The 21,008-nt window shown below is 33.2% G+C and overlaps 1 protein-coding gene across 2 annotated transcripts in view; it reads left to right on the top strand.

Moving 5' to 3' along the window:
- Nucleotides 1-21,008, top strand: part of wcy (WW domain-containing adapter protein with coiled-coil wacky) — a 103,624-nt gene that overhangs the window by 1,159 nt on the left and 81,457 nt on the right. For both annotated transcript variants that reach the window (XM_035358332.2, XM_035358331.2), the window contains exon 2: nt 15,925-15,958. In XM_035358332.2, coding sequence (XP_035214223.1) covers nt 15,925-15,958 — 34 coding nt within the window. The remainder of the gene's footprint in view (nt 1-15,924; nt 15,959-21,008) is intronic.

Genomic DNA, 21,008 nt, shown 5'->3' with positions numbered 1-21,008 from the left:
AAATATTGGCAGTAGTATTTGCATTTATAAGGATTTTTACTGGTACTTTTGTGTTATAGGGGCTGGATTCAGAAATGTGTGTATGTACATACATGCACACACACACACATGTATAATATATATACAAGCATACACATTTTTGAATCTGATCCTGATAACAAAAAAGTATCTTTTAATTTTATAAATCCACCCAAAATAAGTTTTGTATAAAATCCCTGTCTGAGTATGTGTACGAGGGTTTAAATTTTTGAAATTGTTGCACTTTCCAAATGATCCTCAAAAAGAAATCACAAAACAGAGTAGTCTGTGAGGTTTCTGTGAACTGACTTTGCCTTCTATCAATATTTAAAGACAGGGATACTAGTATTTTACCTTGAAATTGACTGTAAGAAGTACATGGATAAATGCCTTCAATATTAAGGATGGTTTTTTTTCTCTGTTTAAGAATCTTTCTTTTGTTAATTTTTAATGCAGTTATTTCCAAATTCTAGTCTATAACTTGGAGTATAAATTTTAGATTGGAAGAATTATTTTTTCTGAAGTGATTTTATGTGTCAGTTAAGAGTTTAAAAGATCATATAGCTTAGGACAGTTCCCATGCAATGCCTTTAGTGCAAAATAGTTGAGTTAACTGGATTTATATATTTAATTATTTTGAGGAAATTAATGTTTAATTCATTTTGTTAGTGAGTGGTTACTAAACTGTAGTCATGGTGTTAGGGCATTTTAATCAGTATATAGCCTTGACATGAAATACACTCACTTCCAAAAGTTAAGCACAGAGAGGAAAATGCTAATTTCCGGAAGCCAATCAGAATTGAAGAGGATGCAAGTTGCTGCAGAGGAAGATGGAAGTATGCAAATATGTTAGGTAACAGCCAATCGCATTTTCATATCAAGAAATATGCAAAAAAGGTAGTCTTGTAAGAAGCCAGCTTTATGAAGGGTTATAGAAGTTGTTTGTAAGTGCTGATAGAAGGTGTTTAAAGCTTTCGTTTCTTTTTTTTCAAGACAGACGTGTTTCTATGACTTCCAGAAGACGAATGGAAGACTCCGAGTGCTGGCGTGCTGTGGAACGCATTGAAGTAGGACAGTCGATCACAGATGTTGCTCTTTTCTTTGGCATTCATCATTCTGTAATTTCACATTTATGGGAACAATTCCAAACCACATAGACAGTTGTCCGAAGACCCGTAGCCGCTCGCCCAAGGGTTACAACCCCGGCGGAAGATAGCCAAGCGGAATCGCAGAGCAACTTCCACACATGTGACATCTATGGTTACAGGGTCCATTGGTAAGGCGATATCTGCAGCTACTGTACTCCGAAGATTACATATGTGTGGACTGTACGCCCGGGTACCTCGAGTTTATATTCCTCTATCCGTCCAATTAAGAGGGGCACAATTACAGTGGTGCCGGGAACATGTCAATTGGAATGTGTCTGACTGGGGCAATGTCATGTTTACCGATGAGTCAAGATTTGCTCTGGAGCCAGATGACAAGCGTGTAAGGATATGGCATGAACAACAAACACGCAATCAATCCCAAAACATCACCGAACATTACACATTCCGAGGCGGAAGCATTATGGTGTGAGCAGGGATTTTATTAGGATACCGCACCGACCTACACATATTAAAACGGGGTTCTTCGACGGCTGTCTGGTATTGAGATGAAGTCCTAGAACCCATTGTGAGATCGTACGCTGCAGCAGTTGGCTCTACTTTTGTTTTAATGGACGATAACGCATATCCCCATAGAGCTGACATCGTCGATGACTACCTGGAGAATGAAGGGATTACACGTATGGTGTTGCCAGCATATTCTCTCGACCTTAATCCCATTGAAAATTTTTGGGATGCTCTCGGCCATTGTGTATATTCACGTTTCCCACCTCCAGCCTCTCTTATTGAGCCAGAAACTGCTTTACAAGAAGATTGGCGATTGCTTAATTCTGCGGTGGTTGACTACCTAATTGAAAGCATGTCTAAGGTGTAAACTTTGTATACAGATGGGGGGGGAGATCACATACCCTATGAATGTTTTTTCATTTTATCCTGCTTATTTTCACTTTATACATAATTCTGTTTAAATCTCCAGTATGTCATTATCTGATAACTTACAAAAAATTTAATATTGTGTTCATTTCGGTATGTAATTATTGATTTTGTTTTATGCATAAATATATATGCTACTTTCCTGCCGAATTTTGTTTCGATCAAAGCAGTATTTGTTGGATTTTTTTTGCATTTTACATTTTCGTGCTTAACTTTTGGAAGTGAGTGTACATTCTTAAATAATAAAATAATCTTGTAGATAGATCAAGATATTGGCAATCAGTTTAAATGACAGAGTAAAATTTAAAAAAAAAAAAATTCTGGCAAGAAACTTACTATTGGTAACTGATAATTTTTTGCACTTCTTAGCTATACATTTTATAAGCTTGATAATTTTAATTTCCAACAGAGATAATTAATTACCCTTTTGTTTCATTTATTATCCATATAATCAGTTGAGGTTATTTGCATATATAGTCAATATTGAGTTAAATTTAGTACCTTTACTTTTATGCTTTAAATTATCTTTACATCAATAACCTCCCTCCCTTACATTTTTCTGTCCATTTTTAATGACAATTATTTATGGAGCACCTTGAACTGGAGTTATGCTAATTCATGTACAAGTTGCATCCTGAAAACCTAAAAGGGATTTTGTAAAATGATAATCGATTGATATTGTAAAAAACTAAACTGATTTGTAATTTAAAAATGAACAACTTGGAGTGTATTGTTAAACAGTGTTTATGAATGTAATAACAAAATTTAGTAGATTTTCTTTTTCTTCTGGAAAAAAATTTTCCTTTTCTCTCTTTTGAACCATATTGACATTTCTGTGGCAGTATGGAAAATTTTGCACAAAGTTATAGTACCTAGAATTCAAACTCATTTTATTCATCCGTATAATCTGTAGCTTGTCTTACACTTTCCATTGCTCAATCATGGCCAACCGTGGTATTATATTTTCAGCTTTTCCATTCATCTACTGGTTGCTCTTGAGTTATTAGGTCAAGAGTGTCTTTGTTTTAAAAGTCCTATAGCTTTCATCATTCTTGTCTTTCTTGAACTGTAATGAGTTTTTTCTATGCTTATTATTTTAAACTCTCTTGACCTTTCAATAAAGCTTAATGCTGTAACCTTTTTCATCTGCAGCAGCCATACTCAACTTTTTTCATCCGCGGTCCACATTCTCGGAAGCGCTATTTCAAGTGGGCCGCAACATTATCACAGGCCAAGATAATGCAAAATAACCACATCCATTTGTTTTATCATGAAAATGTATTTTAATACATAATTGTTAGAGAAGAGTATGTTTCTAACAGCTTAGCTTTTGAAATATGGCTGAACGTATTGTTAATTAAAATTTTCTTAGTTTTTGTTAAAAAAAAAATGTTAACTTTAGTTCAGTTTACTAAATTACAACAAGTAATACAATTAAAATAAAGAAGAAATGTAAATTACATAATTAATGTATTTATTACACAAAGACTAACGAGATCGTTGGAATTATCTATGCTTTTTAACAATCTTTTCTCTATCAGGCTTACAATTACTGCACGCTACTCGTAAGACATCATCCAAATGATAATCAGTGATCCAGTTTCTGTATACATTTTTTTGCATACTTCATTTTAGAGTATGACGACTCACAAAGATAATTTGATGCGAAAAATGTGAGAAAAATTTGAGCACATTTTTGTACAGTTCTGTATTGTCCAGGCACAGTTTTCCAAAAATCGGCGTAATCCATTTCCGCCCTCTTTTCTTTAAAAAAGCTTCCAAATGTGTGTTGTTCTTGAACTCTATAAATTCGTCAAACAGCTGTACGTAACTACATCCCAATATGCCTGCCTGTTCTGATATGACTGTTGGATCTAAGTGCCAAGGATTTTCGAGAAGTAACACCATGCTTTTAATTTTCCTTAAATCGCTGAATCTACTTTTATTTTCTTTCAATAATGCCATTAAGTAATTTGAAATCTTCATGCAGTTATCTGAAGAAATATTAAAACCTTCCTGTTTAGCTTTAGTCATTGTTGGAAAATTTTGCAGTATTTGGTTCGTTATCTCTTCTTTATACACATTAAGCTTCTCTTCGAATGCAAATATTTTATTTGCCATCTGTGAAATTATTTTATTGTCATTTTGTAAATCCAAATTTAGCGAGTTAAGTTTATCTGCAATGTCACACAAAAATGCTAAAATACACCACCATCCATCATCTTGAAATTCACTGCACATTTTATTGTTTTGCTGCAAATACAGCATAATTTCTTGCCACAAAGTAAAAAAACCTTTCCAACACCTTGCCTCTGCTAAGCCAACGAACTGAAGTATGTAAAAGGCTATCGCTGTATTTACTGCCCACTTCCTCCAAAAGGCTTTTGAATTTTCTGTAGATGAGTTCTCCTCCTCGGATGTAATTCACTGTACTTACGACAGTTTTCATCACATAGTCTATTTCAGGACATTTAATGTGCACAGCCAAGTTTTCCTGGTGAATAATGCAATGAAATGTTATTAGATTTGTTAAACCATATTTCTTTTTTAACAGAGAAATAAACCCATTTTCCGAGCCTGTCATTGAAGGACAGCCATCGGAGCACACAGAAACTAATTTTCTTATAACTATATTGTTCTGTTCAAAGAAATCGCAATATAGCCTCTGGTTTGGCCCTTCATTGGGAGAAATTTTAAAAAATGGTGAAAGTATAGTTTAGCATACCCCTTGGCGATTTTTGTGGCGGTACATGGATACCGATTTTGTGCAATTCTTTGACTCGTTATTTTGGCTTGCGAAGTGGCGATTTTTGCGTGAAAAATCGTCGCCAAAATAATAAGACAAACAATTGCACAAACTCGGTATCCATTTACACATCGACTTATTTTCACTTAAAAAAAAATCCACGAATTGCACAAAAATGGCATTGCGTACTCCTTTGACTTTATCCATGTACACGTCGACCTATTTTCACTTTAAAAAAAAAATCCCCCAATTGCACAAAAATGGCATTGCGCACTCTTTTAACCTTATCCATGTACACGTTGACCTATTTTCACTTGAAAAAAATCCCAGAATTGCACAAACTTCCATTGCGCACTCCCTTTACTTTGTCCATGTACACAACAATATATTTTCACTTAAACAGTCAAAGGAGCACCAAATTCTACACTATAGGCAAACAAAAAATACATAATCTCAATAAAATACATTTTAAACCAAACAATAAAATAACATAAAAAAGGATAAACATGTTATACATTTAAGCACAACCAAAAGCAAATATTCACTTACCATGATTTTCAAGTTTGCTTCGTACACCCAGAGCCACGTAAAAATCAAAATATCAATCATACTCAAATGACGTTTTTTCAAACCAGGTACTCTTTCTGATCGAACGCTTCACATAGTGACCATCTGAACCTTTTTTCCTACAAACCTATTCAAATCCATGTAACCGGTTTTTACATTCGACTAGACGCATATCCTTCCTACATACAGGACACTTATAATGGCTACTAAGTAAACCTTCATTTACACACCAGTCAATTAAAGCTCTTTTCCCCTTTCGCTCCAAATCGTACAGAAACTTCAAATTACAAATTAATCTTACTACATTTGGCCATTCTACTGTCTAAAGAATCAAACCAACAGACACCACAAAAACGCTTACAAAACATACTACAATTCAAAATTTCTCAGAATCATGCACCCAAATACATCAAAATAGGGTTTACATAACATTCAACTACTCAGGCTACCATAAATGAAACAACAGCTTCGCCGTAATACAAGGGGTACCTTAAAGTCTACTCTACCCTAAAAAATCTTCTTGAACTGAGTTGTCTTCAGTACAATATCTAACAAAAACTGAACATTATGATGTTGCTGAAATGTCAGTGCTGGAATCAAGAGCCACGCTAAAGAACTTGCAGTTTTTTAAGTCTTGATTTAGCGATCGCGAATATAGTGTGCTATGTCTTCAATATGCCTAACGCAGGTTGAATCTGAGAGCTGAAGTTTTTTAATTTCTCCAATTACTTGATTTTTTGCTGTTGAATTTATCAAATAGTACACTGGAAGCAGTTAAAAAACACTCCTCTATTATTTCTGCATCAGTAAACGGTTTCATATTCTTACCAAGTATATAACAAATTTCATATGATACCTTTGTTACCACTGCATCTTATGACATCACCGCCGACATAACGTTTTGTTGTTGCACCAAAGAACTTTTCAAAGCTGCTAGTTTCTGCTGTCTTATGGTGGATCCTCAAGAAAAAGTTTCACTAAACGATCCGTGTTTTGTTGTAAAATAGGGATCAATATTATATTTCTTTAATATAACACTTTCATGGAAAATTAAACAAGTTGCTGACCCATGTTTATTTTGCACTACAAAATAGTCAATTTCCCACTGATCTTGAAGCAGTCTTCTTTCATCAGATATTTTTTTTTTAGAAGCCACTCCTGACATGGTGAATAACTATTTTCTCAGTCTTCACGCTCACTCCAGACACAGAAATACAGTACCCGCACGACAAGCAAAACAAACGTACTGACTTGTCTGCGACCTTAGTCAGCGGCGCACAAATGCGGTTGCGGCAACATAAATGGTGGAAGCTAGTTCGCATTGCATGTGTAATAAATAGAAAAGCCATATTTGGTAGAATACTTGAGTTCTTCCCCTTGGAATTACACAGTCAACAGTGGAAAATTTAACGAAACCAGTAGTGTTATTGAAACGAAAATTATCGTTTCGCCGGCGCAAATCTCGCCAAGCGGACTTTGTTAACAAATGTTAGTTCTAAGAATTTTTTATTTTGAAGGCATAAACATTTTAATATGGTTTATAATTTTGTAAAAAAATAAAGACAATAAATTTGTAAAAAGACATTAATTTAAGACAGTAAATTTGTAAAAAGACATTAATTTAAGAATTTACTATGCTGTCATGGTCCAACATCGTGATTCGCCAGTTCGTATCACGTGACCACAAGTGATCTCTTCTCACGTAAACTACGCTACAAAAATATAATTCTCTCAGTAATTATCTACATTAATTTCAAGTTAAATCTTAATGTGGAATACAAGCTTAAATGCAAGAATTATTTCAATTCGTACAAATAGCTTACTCAGAAGTTATGTAAAACCGTAGTGCTTTACTTTGCTAGTGCACTCTCATTAGACTTGATGAATTTAACCCTTGATTTTTTGCCTTTTCTATATTTTCGCCTTTGGGTGAGTGATGTGATTGTATCCTAATTGACTTAATTACAGCGAATGGTCTTGGGGCAAAAAATTTATTTATCTTTGTAAATATTCTATGTAATTGTATGGCAGTATTGAAAGAAACAATCAATATGGTAAGAAATGGCTGTGATTTGTTTTGAAAATGAGGCATAAAAGGTTACCAGCAAAGATATTCCGTTTGGCATCAGTTGTACCATTATTGGTGACTTTATCGTTTGCGCCAGCAAAACAGAAAAGTACCCTTGATTCTTTACTCATTGTATGTAGCCACTCTCTTTCTCATTTCGTCATAGTGAGTGTATAATGTTGAGTGAATCATCAATTTAGTTATGTAGTTTTTAGCTTTGTACCTTTCTTTGCGATTATTTGCATTCATAGAAGTTTGAGAGTGGAATTTTGTTTTACATTAGTTTCTTTTAAATGTAAGATTTGTTTAAATACAAATGGGTTAGCTGATAAAAATTTTTTTACGTTAACTAAATCTACTATGGATGATACCTCTGATTTGGTATATGTGCCAATCATTTCCAAAGAATCAGCTAAGGGTATAGCTACTGCCAAACAAACTGGTATACCACCTTAATCCTTATAAAACAGGAGAATAGAAGGTAGCATGGAACGGTATTAAAATATTATTCCACAAGTATTTTAAAAGCAATGAACATTATACTTTCTGCAGTTGGATATTTTGTTCTTTTTGGAGATATAGGATATGTATATTCTGTATTACTTTGACATTCTAATATATTCAGGAATGTTAGACTGACTAATAGTAAGAAAATTCCAAGCAGCAGTCCTACTTAAAAGAAGAAGAAAATATTCTGGTTGTTTTTAATATGAATTTCCTTTCACAAAAGCTGAAGATAGCATCAGTCCTCTTCATGTAATATGCAGGGAAGTATCAAATGAAAATATGAAACTGCTATTACTCGTTCATCATTTAGAAACAAAACATCCCAGTTACAGACAAAAATTAATAAGCTTTTTTCATTCACTAATGTAAAATCTTATCTACTATCAGCTAACACTGGTGGTGAAAATATGATTGAAGTATGCTACAGCATAAGTTATTTTATTGCTAAAAATGGTAAAAATTGTTGAGTTATTCAAAATATGATGTTGTTCATTGCATGTTTAGGAGAGAACATATTTGAAAAGTGAACAGCATTCTCTTCTCAAACAATACAATATTTTGGAAAATTGAGGATATATCTGATGATTTTTGAATTGACAAAAACTGAAAATAGTTTATTTATTTGTACATGTTGATGAGAATATCATTGTATTGAACCTTTCTAAACAGAGAATCAATTTTTGTTTTAAATTTAATACATAAAATTATATTTTTATATATTTATTCACTTAAAATAATATTTTACTTTGATACAATACTGGGGAAAAATATTTTTTAGGGTACCCCTTGCTGAAAATTGGCAATTTGTTTCATGCCATTCTTGTTGACATGCAATGCCATCCCAAGTAAAATAGTGTCCAAAACATAATGCAATAAAATATAATTAAAACATAAAAAAATCACAATCTCATTAAACTGCACTTTAAATTAAAATAAAACAAGGAAATAACATAAAAATATACATACATGTTATCTAATCTGTGCAGTACAGAAAGGAAATCATATTTAGAAATTTCTGTGTCTTCAGCATGTCTCACACAGAATTCTTTAACAGCATTTAAAATTATCTGAATTAGAATCTGTATACTGCCTCCACATAAATTCAGAAAACTAAAAATCAGAAATATCCTCCCTACTGCTGGAGACATTTCTTTCGAAAATCCCATTTTATTACATCCCACATATCTTTCTTCGTGTTGATATGAGCTCTGGTTTCCAAATCCTTAAATCCTGCCGCATAATTTACTGAGAGGTGAATGAAGCCATTTAAATCTCAATATATATACCAATCAATCAATATTTTCTTTCCTTATTGTTCCAAAGCGTACAGAAACTTTATTTTAATCGTATCACCAGCAGACATTTTACAGTGTAAAGCACAAAATAAGCAACGTACTTCCTAACCAACATACAGCGCGTAAATAAGCCCTGAGAAATATTTTCCCTAGCATTAAGAAAATTGCAATCATGGATTACAACCAATCGCATCATAATAGGGTTTTCATAATATTCAACGTAAAATACTCAGGTTACCACAAATGGAACAACTTGGCGATAATCCAAGAGGTATCCTAAAATATAGAAAACCCCAATACTATTCAAGAATGCATAGGTTTTAGTATAGGCCTAGATCTTATTACAGTCAAAAGTCGTTAATCTGGACTTGTCGGGACTTCGACGATTCCGGATTATAGATCATCAGTTTAAATCGCGTAAGATGGCATGCACAAATTCTAAAATTAAAAATATGAAACCGTAATTTATGAAATAAAGAACAATTATGATCTAAAGGGTATCGAAGTTTACAAAAAAAAGCTTAATATGTATTTGTTTACTTTATTAAACATTTCTTTCGATGTAAGTTGTTTCATTTTATGTGGTAATACTTTCTCTTTAATTCTATAAACAGACATAATTTTTTGTTCAGTTGCAAAGTTCCGCTGTTCAAGTCCCATTAATTGCTGTGCCGAGAATACTGACTAACTTGTCAATCGAAATTTTTTCGTTTTCACTAACCTCTCTGTCACATTCTTCATGTTTTTATCAATTTTTTGCAGCAATTCCACTTTTTGTTTGATGGACATCGAAACATACTTTCGTTTTGTACGATACTTTGGAAGCTCCAGATTCGGAAATTCTATTTGACATAATCGAAAGTTCAAGTTTACTTTTATAGTATTGCTCTTACAGTCTGCAAAAAATAATAAGCCGGATCCAATTCGAAAATTAAGAGACAACGCAATCATCAACATTAACTGAAATAGATAATTAGATAATTTTAGCTTATACCGTTCGTTCGTTATACATAAAACGCGCACGCGAAAACGTATTCTGCGCTTGCGCACACGCAAATGCGCAGTTGTAAGAGGTCTTACGCGCACGCGTAAACGCCTATGCGCATGTGTCAACGCGGCGCATGCGCAGAAAGTTTTTAGCTTTGAGGTCCGGATTATAGATAATTCCGGATTATGGGTGTCCGAATTAACGACTTTTGACTGTATTAATCAGTAAATTTATCACTTTACTCATTTTTTCATTTCTGGTTTATAAACTGCTAAAACACTAAAATAATTGTGGTATATTAAGTAAGATTGTATTTCATATCGTAATTCCTTCATGTATGTTTATTCATTGCAATCTGTTAATTTTATGGTCTTAATATAAGATAGTGATAAGGTATATCCACGGTGGCAACAGTGCTAAACTATGTTACTAGTACTGGGCAATGAATAATTGTAAATTAATTACCAGAGTGAAAGTCTATCGTGAAAATAAACAAGGGGTGTGAGAGAGATTGGAATTCCTAATCTATGTTAGTAAGTGTTGCATTTTCTCATTTTGTATTGCATAACTTCAAAATGGCGTAAGAAATAACCATACAAAGAGAGACAACTGTACAGAGGGAAAGGTACTTCTTTGTTCTAGTGGTCCCCAATGATATTTGGTGATTTTAGACTTGCATCAAGATCTGGACTGTAATTTTGCCAAGCTCACGAAGCGCGAATATAAAAATAAACAAAATATATAATAATAATAGTCACATGTTGTTTCTTAAGAATATTTTTAAGAAACCTTACCCTTATTATTTTTTAGTATATAATTGTTCCAATCAGCTGATGCACTTTCACGGATATTAAGCTGTTTTGTTACACCCAGGGCTTCGAAATGTAATTTTTTTGTTCCGGTTCAACTAAAAAGAAAAATATCGGTTGAGTTCCGATTTTCATCCCGCCAAAAATATTGGTTGTCGGTTCACTTCCAAATGAATAATTTTATTATATATATATTCTTATTTGTACTAAAAATGTAATTCTATGAAAATTTAGAAGACTTTATTCCTTTTTTTAATTGGTACACTATGTGGTACACTATTAATATACAATTAACCAGCATGTACGATATGACGAGCGAGCATTGGCATTGTTATCCATTATCAAAATCACATTTGACAACTAGGTTCATGATTATGTTGATTGTGCATGCCTTTATCGCGTGACACTTGCCATTTACATTGTGCACTTGGCCTTTCAATAATTCTCTAAAAAGTATTTTTATTTATTTAATATATGAAAATTGTCTCTAATTATTAATATATCTTCTAACGTGGTTTCACTGAGATTACTTCTGTTGTCTCGGTGAATAAATTTCAAATCTGAAAACAGCCTTTCAACGGTATCTTTTGTAGCTGGAGCTGCCAAAATCACCATTGCACAAGTGCGGATAGGTAATTTGATTCTCTTCTCAGAAATCTAAAGTATTATTTTTTATTGTGAGTCTTGGTACGTTTTCAAAATTATTTAAAATGAAATCAATGTCAATCTTGGTAGAAATAGGGGATTTATGTATTTTTATTGCCAATTCTTTTATTCAATGATAATGATTTATCATTTTCATCGCTTTCAGTAGAAGATTGTCTTTTCTTGTTGACGACTGAGATGGATTTTTCCAAAAATTGTAATTTGTTCCAAATATTCTTTAAATGTTACACAGCCTGTACTTTTTCTGATGTGGAAAGCAAAATTTGATAAATGTCGGATATACTGACATCTTAAGTCTTAATTCTAGGGTAATCTCCCATTTGCTGGTTTTTTTAAATGGCTCTTCTCAAAAAAAAAAAAAAAAAAAAAAAATTGAAGTGTGTATTTGGCGATATTTTAAACTGTGTTTAATCAAAATTGCATTAAAGTAAGCATTGAAAAGAAGAGGTTTTGGTGTATTTTATTCAATTAGTTTGAAAATAAATGCTGTGAAAAAGTGCTGTGTAGTGTACAGAACAAATAGATTTTAAAAATTAATACACAGGTGCTTACACTATCAGTAATTCAATATCAGAAGACAGAGCTGTATGAGGTTTTGGTAAAAAAGGTGGCTGCCACAGGCACAGCTGAGAATGAGGTGCAAAACGAAAGAATAGAGAGTTGGTTGAAAGTTACATGTGATTTTTAGTTTAGTCTTTACTTGACTATTTACTTTTAGTTGACTATTGAACTTACTCTCCATGAATTAATACTGCCAGTCACTAGCCTTTTTATGTCTTTTGACCAATTAGACAGAGACGCATGTGTCACAATCCCTTTCTTTGTTAGGGCTGGCACCGCACTGGATATTTCCTGCTCAACAGCTGGTTTGTCTATCTAAACAGTCTATACGAACTTCCGTGGATGATCGCATGCTGAGATGTGAAAAATATAACTAAGAATGACATTTTTCTTAAAAAAAAAAATCTTCTATATTTCTAGTTCATTCAACTGAATTAAATCTGCCTTCTACAAGTAGTTTCATGTGAAACTGAAACAGAAAAGTGCTAGTGAACATCAAAACAGGAAATCAAGAAGCAATGTACATGTAATGATGATAATTAAATGGTTGACGTTAAATTAGAAAATATTTATACGTTGGTTACAGTAACAAAATGACTGAAGATATATTGAACCAAAATAAACCAATATTTTTTTTCGGTTCAGTTCCAGTTTTCATTCCGACTAAAATAATGTTTTTTTTCTGGTTCGGTTTATGTTCTGGAATCACTGAACCAATTTTCAACATGGAGTCTTTTTGAAATTTTTAACTTTGCTCCTCCAAATATTTTCATTAATATTAAAGTTTCATGTTGTGGCCATTTTTGCATACTCATTTGTCAGGTAAAATACTTCTTTCTTGAAAAAATGGTATGGCATTCACCTCATTACTTGGTAAATTAGATTGCCAATGCTATATTCACAAACTACCAAAAAAAAAAAAAAAAAAAAAAAAAAAAAAAAAAAGTGAGTATATTTTTAATTAAACAATGCAAATTCAAAAACCTCATAAAAAATGAATAATATAAGAACATGCGGCAAGAGCAAAGATGCAACATGGTGCTATTTTATGATTACTTGCCGAGATATAAGAACTCTCAGCAAGTTTTAATATATGATTATGTGGCTAGGCAGATTTTGACAGAGCATGCAGCCAGATTTTGACAAGGTATCTTAGTTGATTGTTGATTCAGTCTCGGGAGGAGGTGTTTTAACAAAGAAGTATCAAGGGGAAAATTAATCATTTATGTATTGAAAATAATTTTGTGCTTTAATTTTTCAGAATTTAATTTGTTTTGAAATTTTTAAATTGTACCATAGTGAATTGAGGCATTGAAGCTAGACTGGGCAAGGTATTGTTGTATTTTACTTAACAGAATTAAAATCTCAAAATAATAAAATTGTGGTTATGTTATCAGAACCAGTTATGGATGGATAGATGTATTTATATATACAGTCAAAAGTCGTTAATCCGGACTCGCCGGGACTTCGGCGATTCCGGATTATCGATTTTTCCGGATTATAGATCATCAGTTTAAATCTCGTAAGATGGCATGCACAAATTCTAAAATTAAAAATATGAAACCGTATTTTAGGAAATAAAGAACAATTTTGATCTAAAGGGTATCAAAATTTACAAAAAAAGAAGCTTAATATTTATTTGTTTACTTTATTAAACATTTCTTTCAATGTAAGTTGTTTCGTTTTATGTGATAATACTTTCTCTTTAATTCTATAAACAGACATAACTTCTTGTTCAGTTAAAAAGCTCCGCTGTTCAAGTCCCGTAATTGCTGTGCCGAGAATACTGACTAACTTGTCAATCGAAATTTTTTCGTTTTCAATAACCTCTCTGTCACCTTCTTCATGTCTTTATCCATTTTTTGCAGCAATTCCACTTTTTGTTTGACGGACATCGAGACATACTTTCGTTTTGTAGATCCTTTGGGAGCTCCAGAATCGGAAATTTACATAATCGAAGACTTTTATAAAATTGCTCTTACAGTCTGCAAAAAATAATAAGCTGCATCCAATTCGAAGATTAAGGAATAACGCAAGCATCAACATTAACTGAAATAGATAATTGTATAATTTTAGCTTATACCGTCCGTTATACGTTAAACGCGCATGCAAAAACGTATTCTGCACTTGCGCACACGCATATGCGCGTGCAGGTAAAGGTCTTACGCGCACGCGTAAACGCCTATGCACATGTGTCAACACAGCGCATGCGCAGAAAGTTTTTAGTTTTGAGGTCCGGATTATAGATCATTCCGGATTATGGGTGTCCGAATTAACGACTTTTGACTGTATATATATATATATATATATATATATGTACATACGTATGTATCTGTGTGTGTACACACTGTGTGTGTATACATATACATACACACGTGCATACATGCATACACTTTTGAATCTGGTCCTGTTAACAGAAGAGTACCAAAAATGCTGTGTTAATGCTTGTATATTTATATGAGGTTGTTTCAGAGAGGTAGCCTGCACTTTAAATAAATAAAATATTTTACCAAATGATCAATTAATTTTTATTCAGTAGTTGAATAAATACCTTTTTAAGTCAGTTATAAAACAAACACTGGAATATTCATTTGTGGGAAAAAGCAACTAATTATTCAAACTTCATGATTATCCTCGCCCTTTCTGAAAGGTCATGAAATCATTAGACTTTGAAGAGCATTTATAAACTTAATGTATGAAATGATTTAAAAATAAGTTATAATAAATATATAAGTTAATGTATGAAATATAAGTTAATGTATGAAAGACTGCATGCAGTTGCTTTCAAAATGGTGGCACCCTAAGAATTGCATACAAAAGCCACGAATCAATAAAATTAAAAAAGGAAGAAGCACCAGTAATAAAACAGTTTCCTTTTTGAGAAATTATTCTTTGCTGGGCTTTTGTTCTTTTTATGGACATAGTGAATTGTTTTCATAAAAAAAAAAAAAAAAAAAAAAAAAAAAAAAGAATTGCAGAACTTACCATCTGTGTAGTTCAGCATCATTGGATACTGTCCTGAATAGATGTGCATCCATAAATTGTCAGATAAATATTTTTTGGTAACATCGTAGGTTGCCACTTAACTATTTTGCCAACAGACTGCTTTGCCTCATGCATATTTTTTCATGACTTTTTGGCAGGGATGTGTCCATTTTAACAGCCATTTATTATTTAACTTGGCTATAGAATTTCTTGCACATGCATTTCTCATAAGGTTTTATTAGATTATGGCAAGCCTTGAGGGCTTTCTGCCTAAAGGGAGGGATGCCTTTTTGGAGAACTTTCTAAGGGAAACTGACTCATACATGTTACACATGGGGAAAACCACGGAAATGCCATGCAGCCAGCCCATTGTTGGGATTCGAACCTTGGACTGAATTACTAGTGTTCAGCGACTTTACCACTCAGCTGCTGGTGGACCCCTGCCTTTCCCACAAGAAAAAAATGTTCTGATGAGACATAAATTGCCACTATCTGTATGTTTCTTTCAGTTATTTTAATTAGATTATTTTTAAGTATTAATATTGTTTTTCCTTCATTTTGTTTGCAATTTTGTATTTAAAAGTACTGTAGATTCAGAAATTGGTGGTGGTATCTAATATTTCTTTAGTTGTAGGTGATTCAGTTTTATTTACAATTAAAAATTTTCTTTTTCAGGTATTTTGACAGAAACCAAAGTCATTCATTTGAAGTATGTAGTGTTTTCTTTTTCTATTTTAAAAGCAATAATCAGAAAATTATTTTAATACTATATATTTAATTATTTTTATTTAAATTTAAAATCCAACTTTTTAAAATAAAGTAACACTGCATTGATGGATTTTTATCTTATTTATTTTTTTTAAATTTTCAAACAAAGTACAGCTTGAAATATTTGTGTCAAGGTTTAAGATTATGGGGAATATTTTAAGTCCTGACACACTTCAAACTATCAAGTTTCTTCCTAAAGACCTGATTGTAAGCAGTTAAATTACTACTGCTGTTGAGTTACTGGTATTACATATGTATGTACAGTACCTGCTGCTTATTAAAATCCCTTCTGTTCCAACATGTTGAGTTTTTAAATGGCTGAGTTTAACATAGAGCAGTTTGTGTATTGTAGACTATGATAACAGTTTTAAACTTAACTAGTAACCAGCAAACAATCTAATAATTAATACCTAAGTTAATAATTACAAATTAATGCTAAGGTTATGCAACTTTGAAAGATTTTCATCAGTTACATCATATAGAGTGTGTTTACACATTTTTAGAATGAGTTGGGGGCCATTAAATTAATGTTTAAAATGTAGAGTATTTTTTTAGATGTTTGATCCAATAGCCTCCTTTTTTTTTTTTTTTTTAAGACTGTAAGTCCAAATCTTGATTTTCAGGATAGAATGTCTCTTCATAAAATTTCCAGAGTTACTCATTTCCATTTTCAGTACTTTTCAGAGTTCATCAGTCATGGTGGGTTTATATTTAGAAAGATCTGTTTTCAAAGAACTGTTTCAACTTTTTTGTAATACTATAGTCAGTTTTTATTCAGATGTTAGATATTTTCAACAACTGCAACATTCTAAACATAAGTCTATAACTTCAGTTAATGTCTGAAATGGTGGCTATAAATTTCAATCCATTAGGGCTACACATTTACATCTGTAAATAAAGGTAATTTTTTTAAAGCAATATTTAACTGTGTTTTGACTATAAACACACATGGCATCTAGCAAAGATATAGACTTATCTTCTTTGAAATGCTTCCATTTTAACAGGATTCAAATTTAACGTATTTTTGAATGACATCATTTCTATAATAAGAGTTAAAAGCTTTTATGATAGCCAGGTTTAAAGGCTGAAATGGTAGAAGTTGTATTTTTAGGAACACTAGTTTAATGTTTTTGTGAATGAGATCAGAGTTCTATGCAGCACAGTTATTTAACAATTTAACAGTTTTCATTTTTCAGTTTACTGTGCCATTTCAAAAGGCAATTAGTAAAATTACTAATTTCTAATGTTTTGTTGCTATGGTAAGTTAGGCATTAATTCTTATTGCTATGGTGAGTTTGAGTGAAAACTAAACATTGAGACTTTTGGTGTTTGCTGTTATTAAGTAGTGTTTTCTTAAGTGTTGTTCCATATTCCATATCATTATTACAATGACTTGTTCTTTCAGTGTGTTAAAACTAGCTATGTTTCACTACATGATTAAAAGAAAGCTTAATGTATACTCTAGTAATGCTCTGTAAAACTAGCCAGTTTAATGTGTATTACAAATTTCATATGGCTTGTATTTAGCATCTTGGGTAAAACGTCTTCTATCCAGTGACCATTTGCATGATAATCTATGTGCCTTTTGCTACCTTTTTGATTAACAGTATTATTTCTCTTTTTATTCTGTAAGCCATCTATCAGCTGATGCAGTGTTCTCCATTTGTATTTTAATGTGAATTCCACAGCTATTGGGTCAAAAGAGCACTAGAAATAGGGATATCTTTTAGTCTTAAAGCTTGAAACCATTCTAGAAGAGCAGTTTCAACATTTTTTTTTCCCTTTCTTTCTTTCTTTTTTTTTTTTTTTTTAAATTAATTCTTCATCAGTTACAGTTTGCTCTTTGAGAAACTACCTGTTTAAATGCATCTTCTTTCTTGCAGCAGTTGCTAAGAACATCATAATCTCTTAAATATATATCCTTTTCTTTCCGGCTTAGATAATTTTGCATAGGCAGTTTTGACAGACATATTACATATTATATGCATATGGCAGTTTGAAAAATGCTTCTTTTCCAAATTTATTCAGTTTCAGAATTCATGTTTCTTAGCCAGCTGAAAGATCGTGTTTTTCTGTTATGTTGATTCCCCATTTCATGGTCACAGGCTTGATTAATATTTTTGTTTCTTCAGCCTACCACTCCTTTTCCACTTAAAGATTGATAGCGTGTGACAAAATTGTGGAACATTTCATGAAGTTTTCTGAGAATTTTCTATAAAAATCATATATGTATATCGGTAGGAAGATTGGGGATGCATAGGTTCCACTTTCCTTACATTAAAGCTGGAGTTTGATAAGGAACACTACCTCATTTGCACTGCCTCTATAGGATATTTGTCATCAACTCTCACATGAGGAGATTTTTCTAGTCTCAGCTGCATTTTAGGGGGGGGGGACTTTCCAAGTAGTGTCTGACATGGGCTGGAGGGGAAAGAACTACGCTAGCCAAAATTTTGTCCAAACTGAAGCATTACATTCTTAAACAGTAACCCCGATGAATAAATAAGCCATAATCCTTGATAAGTTTAATGTATAAACTGCAAGCAGTTTTGGTTAAGTACCAGCAGGATACTTTGGTATTGAAAAATCAGTACTTTCATCTGTTCGGCACTTGCCAAGCATTTTGTTGGATTCTTTTAATTGTAAACAATTTCTAAATATAAGAATGTTTATAGGTGGCAACATACTTATTTCATATATAACATTTACACTCATGTCCATAAATTAAGGATAATTCGGAGTCACGGTGAAATCGAACTCTAAAATAAATATATCACCTGTAAAATCGTTACACACATCTTCAAGAATCATATGCAAATTTCAGGAAGTAACCAGATGACACCGATGTTTCACAATGACGAGAGTGTAAGAGAGTGATGTATAAGGAATACAGGCAAAGAAGTAAAATTGTTCGCAGGTGCTTTAAAAGCATTTCAGTGAGATAACCGAATAGTTATGACACAAAGGACGCATTTGGATGATATTTTACGTGGTAGAATTATCGGCCGTCTGGAATGTGGGTGTACCCAACTGGAAGTATCAGACGAACTTGGAATTGCCCAGAGTGTCATCTCCTGGCTTTGGCAACGATTCCAAGATGATGGTAATGTGAGTAGACGTTACAGCACAGGTCACCCCAGAGTTACAACGCCGAATGAGGACCGGTATTTGGCAGTTACTGCCAAAAGAAACAGGCGGAGCACAGCCTCAGACCTGTCTCGTGAGCTCTCTTCAGCCACTGGTACGACAATTTCAAGGCAGACCATGTACAGAAGCTTAGGGCAGATTGGTCTATATGCTTGTAGACCTGTCGGATGCGTTCCACTCACTGTCGCCTGCGGTTAGCCTGGAGTAGAGAGCATGCATTGTGGACACCGCAACAGTGGGCTTGTGTGATGTTTTCCGACGAGTCTGGGTTTAGCTTGCAGTCTGATTCTCGCCGAACGTTCATGTGGAGAGCTCCAGGTACCTGTTACCACCAAGAAAATAACATTGAACGTCACCATTACGGTGGTGCAGGAGTGCTCGTTTGGGGTGGAAATATTCTGGGTTCCAGAACTGACTTGCATGTTCAAATTGGAACCATGACAAGCCAAATCTATCGGGACGTCATTCTGGAACAACATGCATGTTTGTTTCAGGGCGCCATGGGTGCACAATTTGTGTTTATGGATGACAACGCCCGTCCTCACCGTGCAAACATCGTAAGCGAATGCCTTCAATCGGAGGATATTACCCGTATGGACTGGCCAGCATTCTCACCGAAATTGAATCCAGTAGAGCACGTGTGGGATATGCTTGACCGACGAGTTGCAGCCCGTCAATCTCCTCCTACATGTCTACCGGAACTTCGGAGAGCATTGCTTTTTGAGTGGTGTAATATCCCCCAAGATCAGATCGATAATTTGATACTCAGCATGCCTAGGCGTTGTACGGACTGTATTGCATCGTCTGAGAGACATACGATGTATTAACGATCATACCAACCATGTAATATTGGTTTTTTGTAAATAGGTTTTTTTTTTGTAATTTGTTCCAGGGAGAAAAAATCGCTAATTTTTTTAATAATATCGAACATATAGCATCTTTTTTTGCTCTTTACCTTGTGTTTAATAAATAAGCTTTACAAATAAGTCAAATTTGTTTTGCTTCTAACTCATTCTTTGCTTGATTTTGCATTATCCTTAATTTATGGACATGAGTGTACATGGCTTTTATTTCATAGCATTACATTATTAAAATAGCATTTATTATTGCTATATTTTCTGTTATGCACTTGCATTTTGGTGAATTCTTTTAACTGTAAACAATTTCTGGTTATAAGAATAGTTTATAGATGACAACATATTTATTTCATACATAATATTTATGTAGCTTTTATTTCATAGCATTATTACATTTAAGAATTTGTTTTATTTATAATTACTAACAAAACATAAGCTGAAATGTTTGGAGACAGTAGTTAGGAGACATAAATTTACAGATATCTGCTAGTATGGCTTCGAATGTATGTGATGCTAAGGGAGTTATGCCAAGTAGGAGTCAAAATTTTGATGGGCTGTGCTACTTTAATATTTATTCCTCAATTTAGTGCTGTCCTGAAAACGTTCAATAGATTGCATAAGACAACCCATGATATGGTCAGTAAAATTAAATGAATGGCTCTCAGTGAAGTGATTGTATCCTGCAGCTTTGAACATGGATGATTTGTAACCTTTCCTGCAGTCTGAGGATGTTGTTCCATTTGCTGTAGTTTTAGCTGAGCTATGTAGAATAGCGACTGTAAAGCAGTCTGTCATTTCTCTACCCAAACCCATGAAAACCCACTGTGAAGGTAATGCATAACCTACCTTATTTTCTTTATATGTGAACAAACTTTTGATGATTTTGTTAATATCGTGAATCTTTGCTTTAGGATGAGGTATCAAAGAATTGCAACAAACCTCTTTGATATAATTGTTTCAGTCCACAATCATGTAGTCATTTAATTG

The sequence above is a fragment of the Stegodyphus dumicola genome, chromosome 9 (assembly GCF_044657685.1).
Source record: "Stegodyphus dumicola isolate Sdum_Otavi_A_Nest chromosome 9, ASM4465768v1".
Lineage (NCBI taxonomy): Eukaryota > Metazoa > Arthropoda > Arachnida > Araneae > Eresidae > Stegodyphus > Stegodyphus dumicola.
Note: the sequence above shows the minus strand (reverse complement) of the source record. Positions and strands in the feature narration are given on the sequence as shown.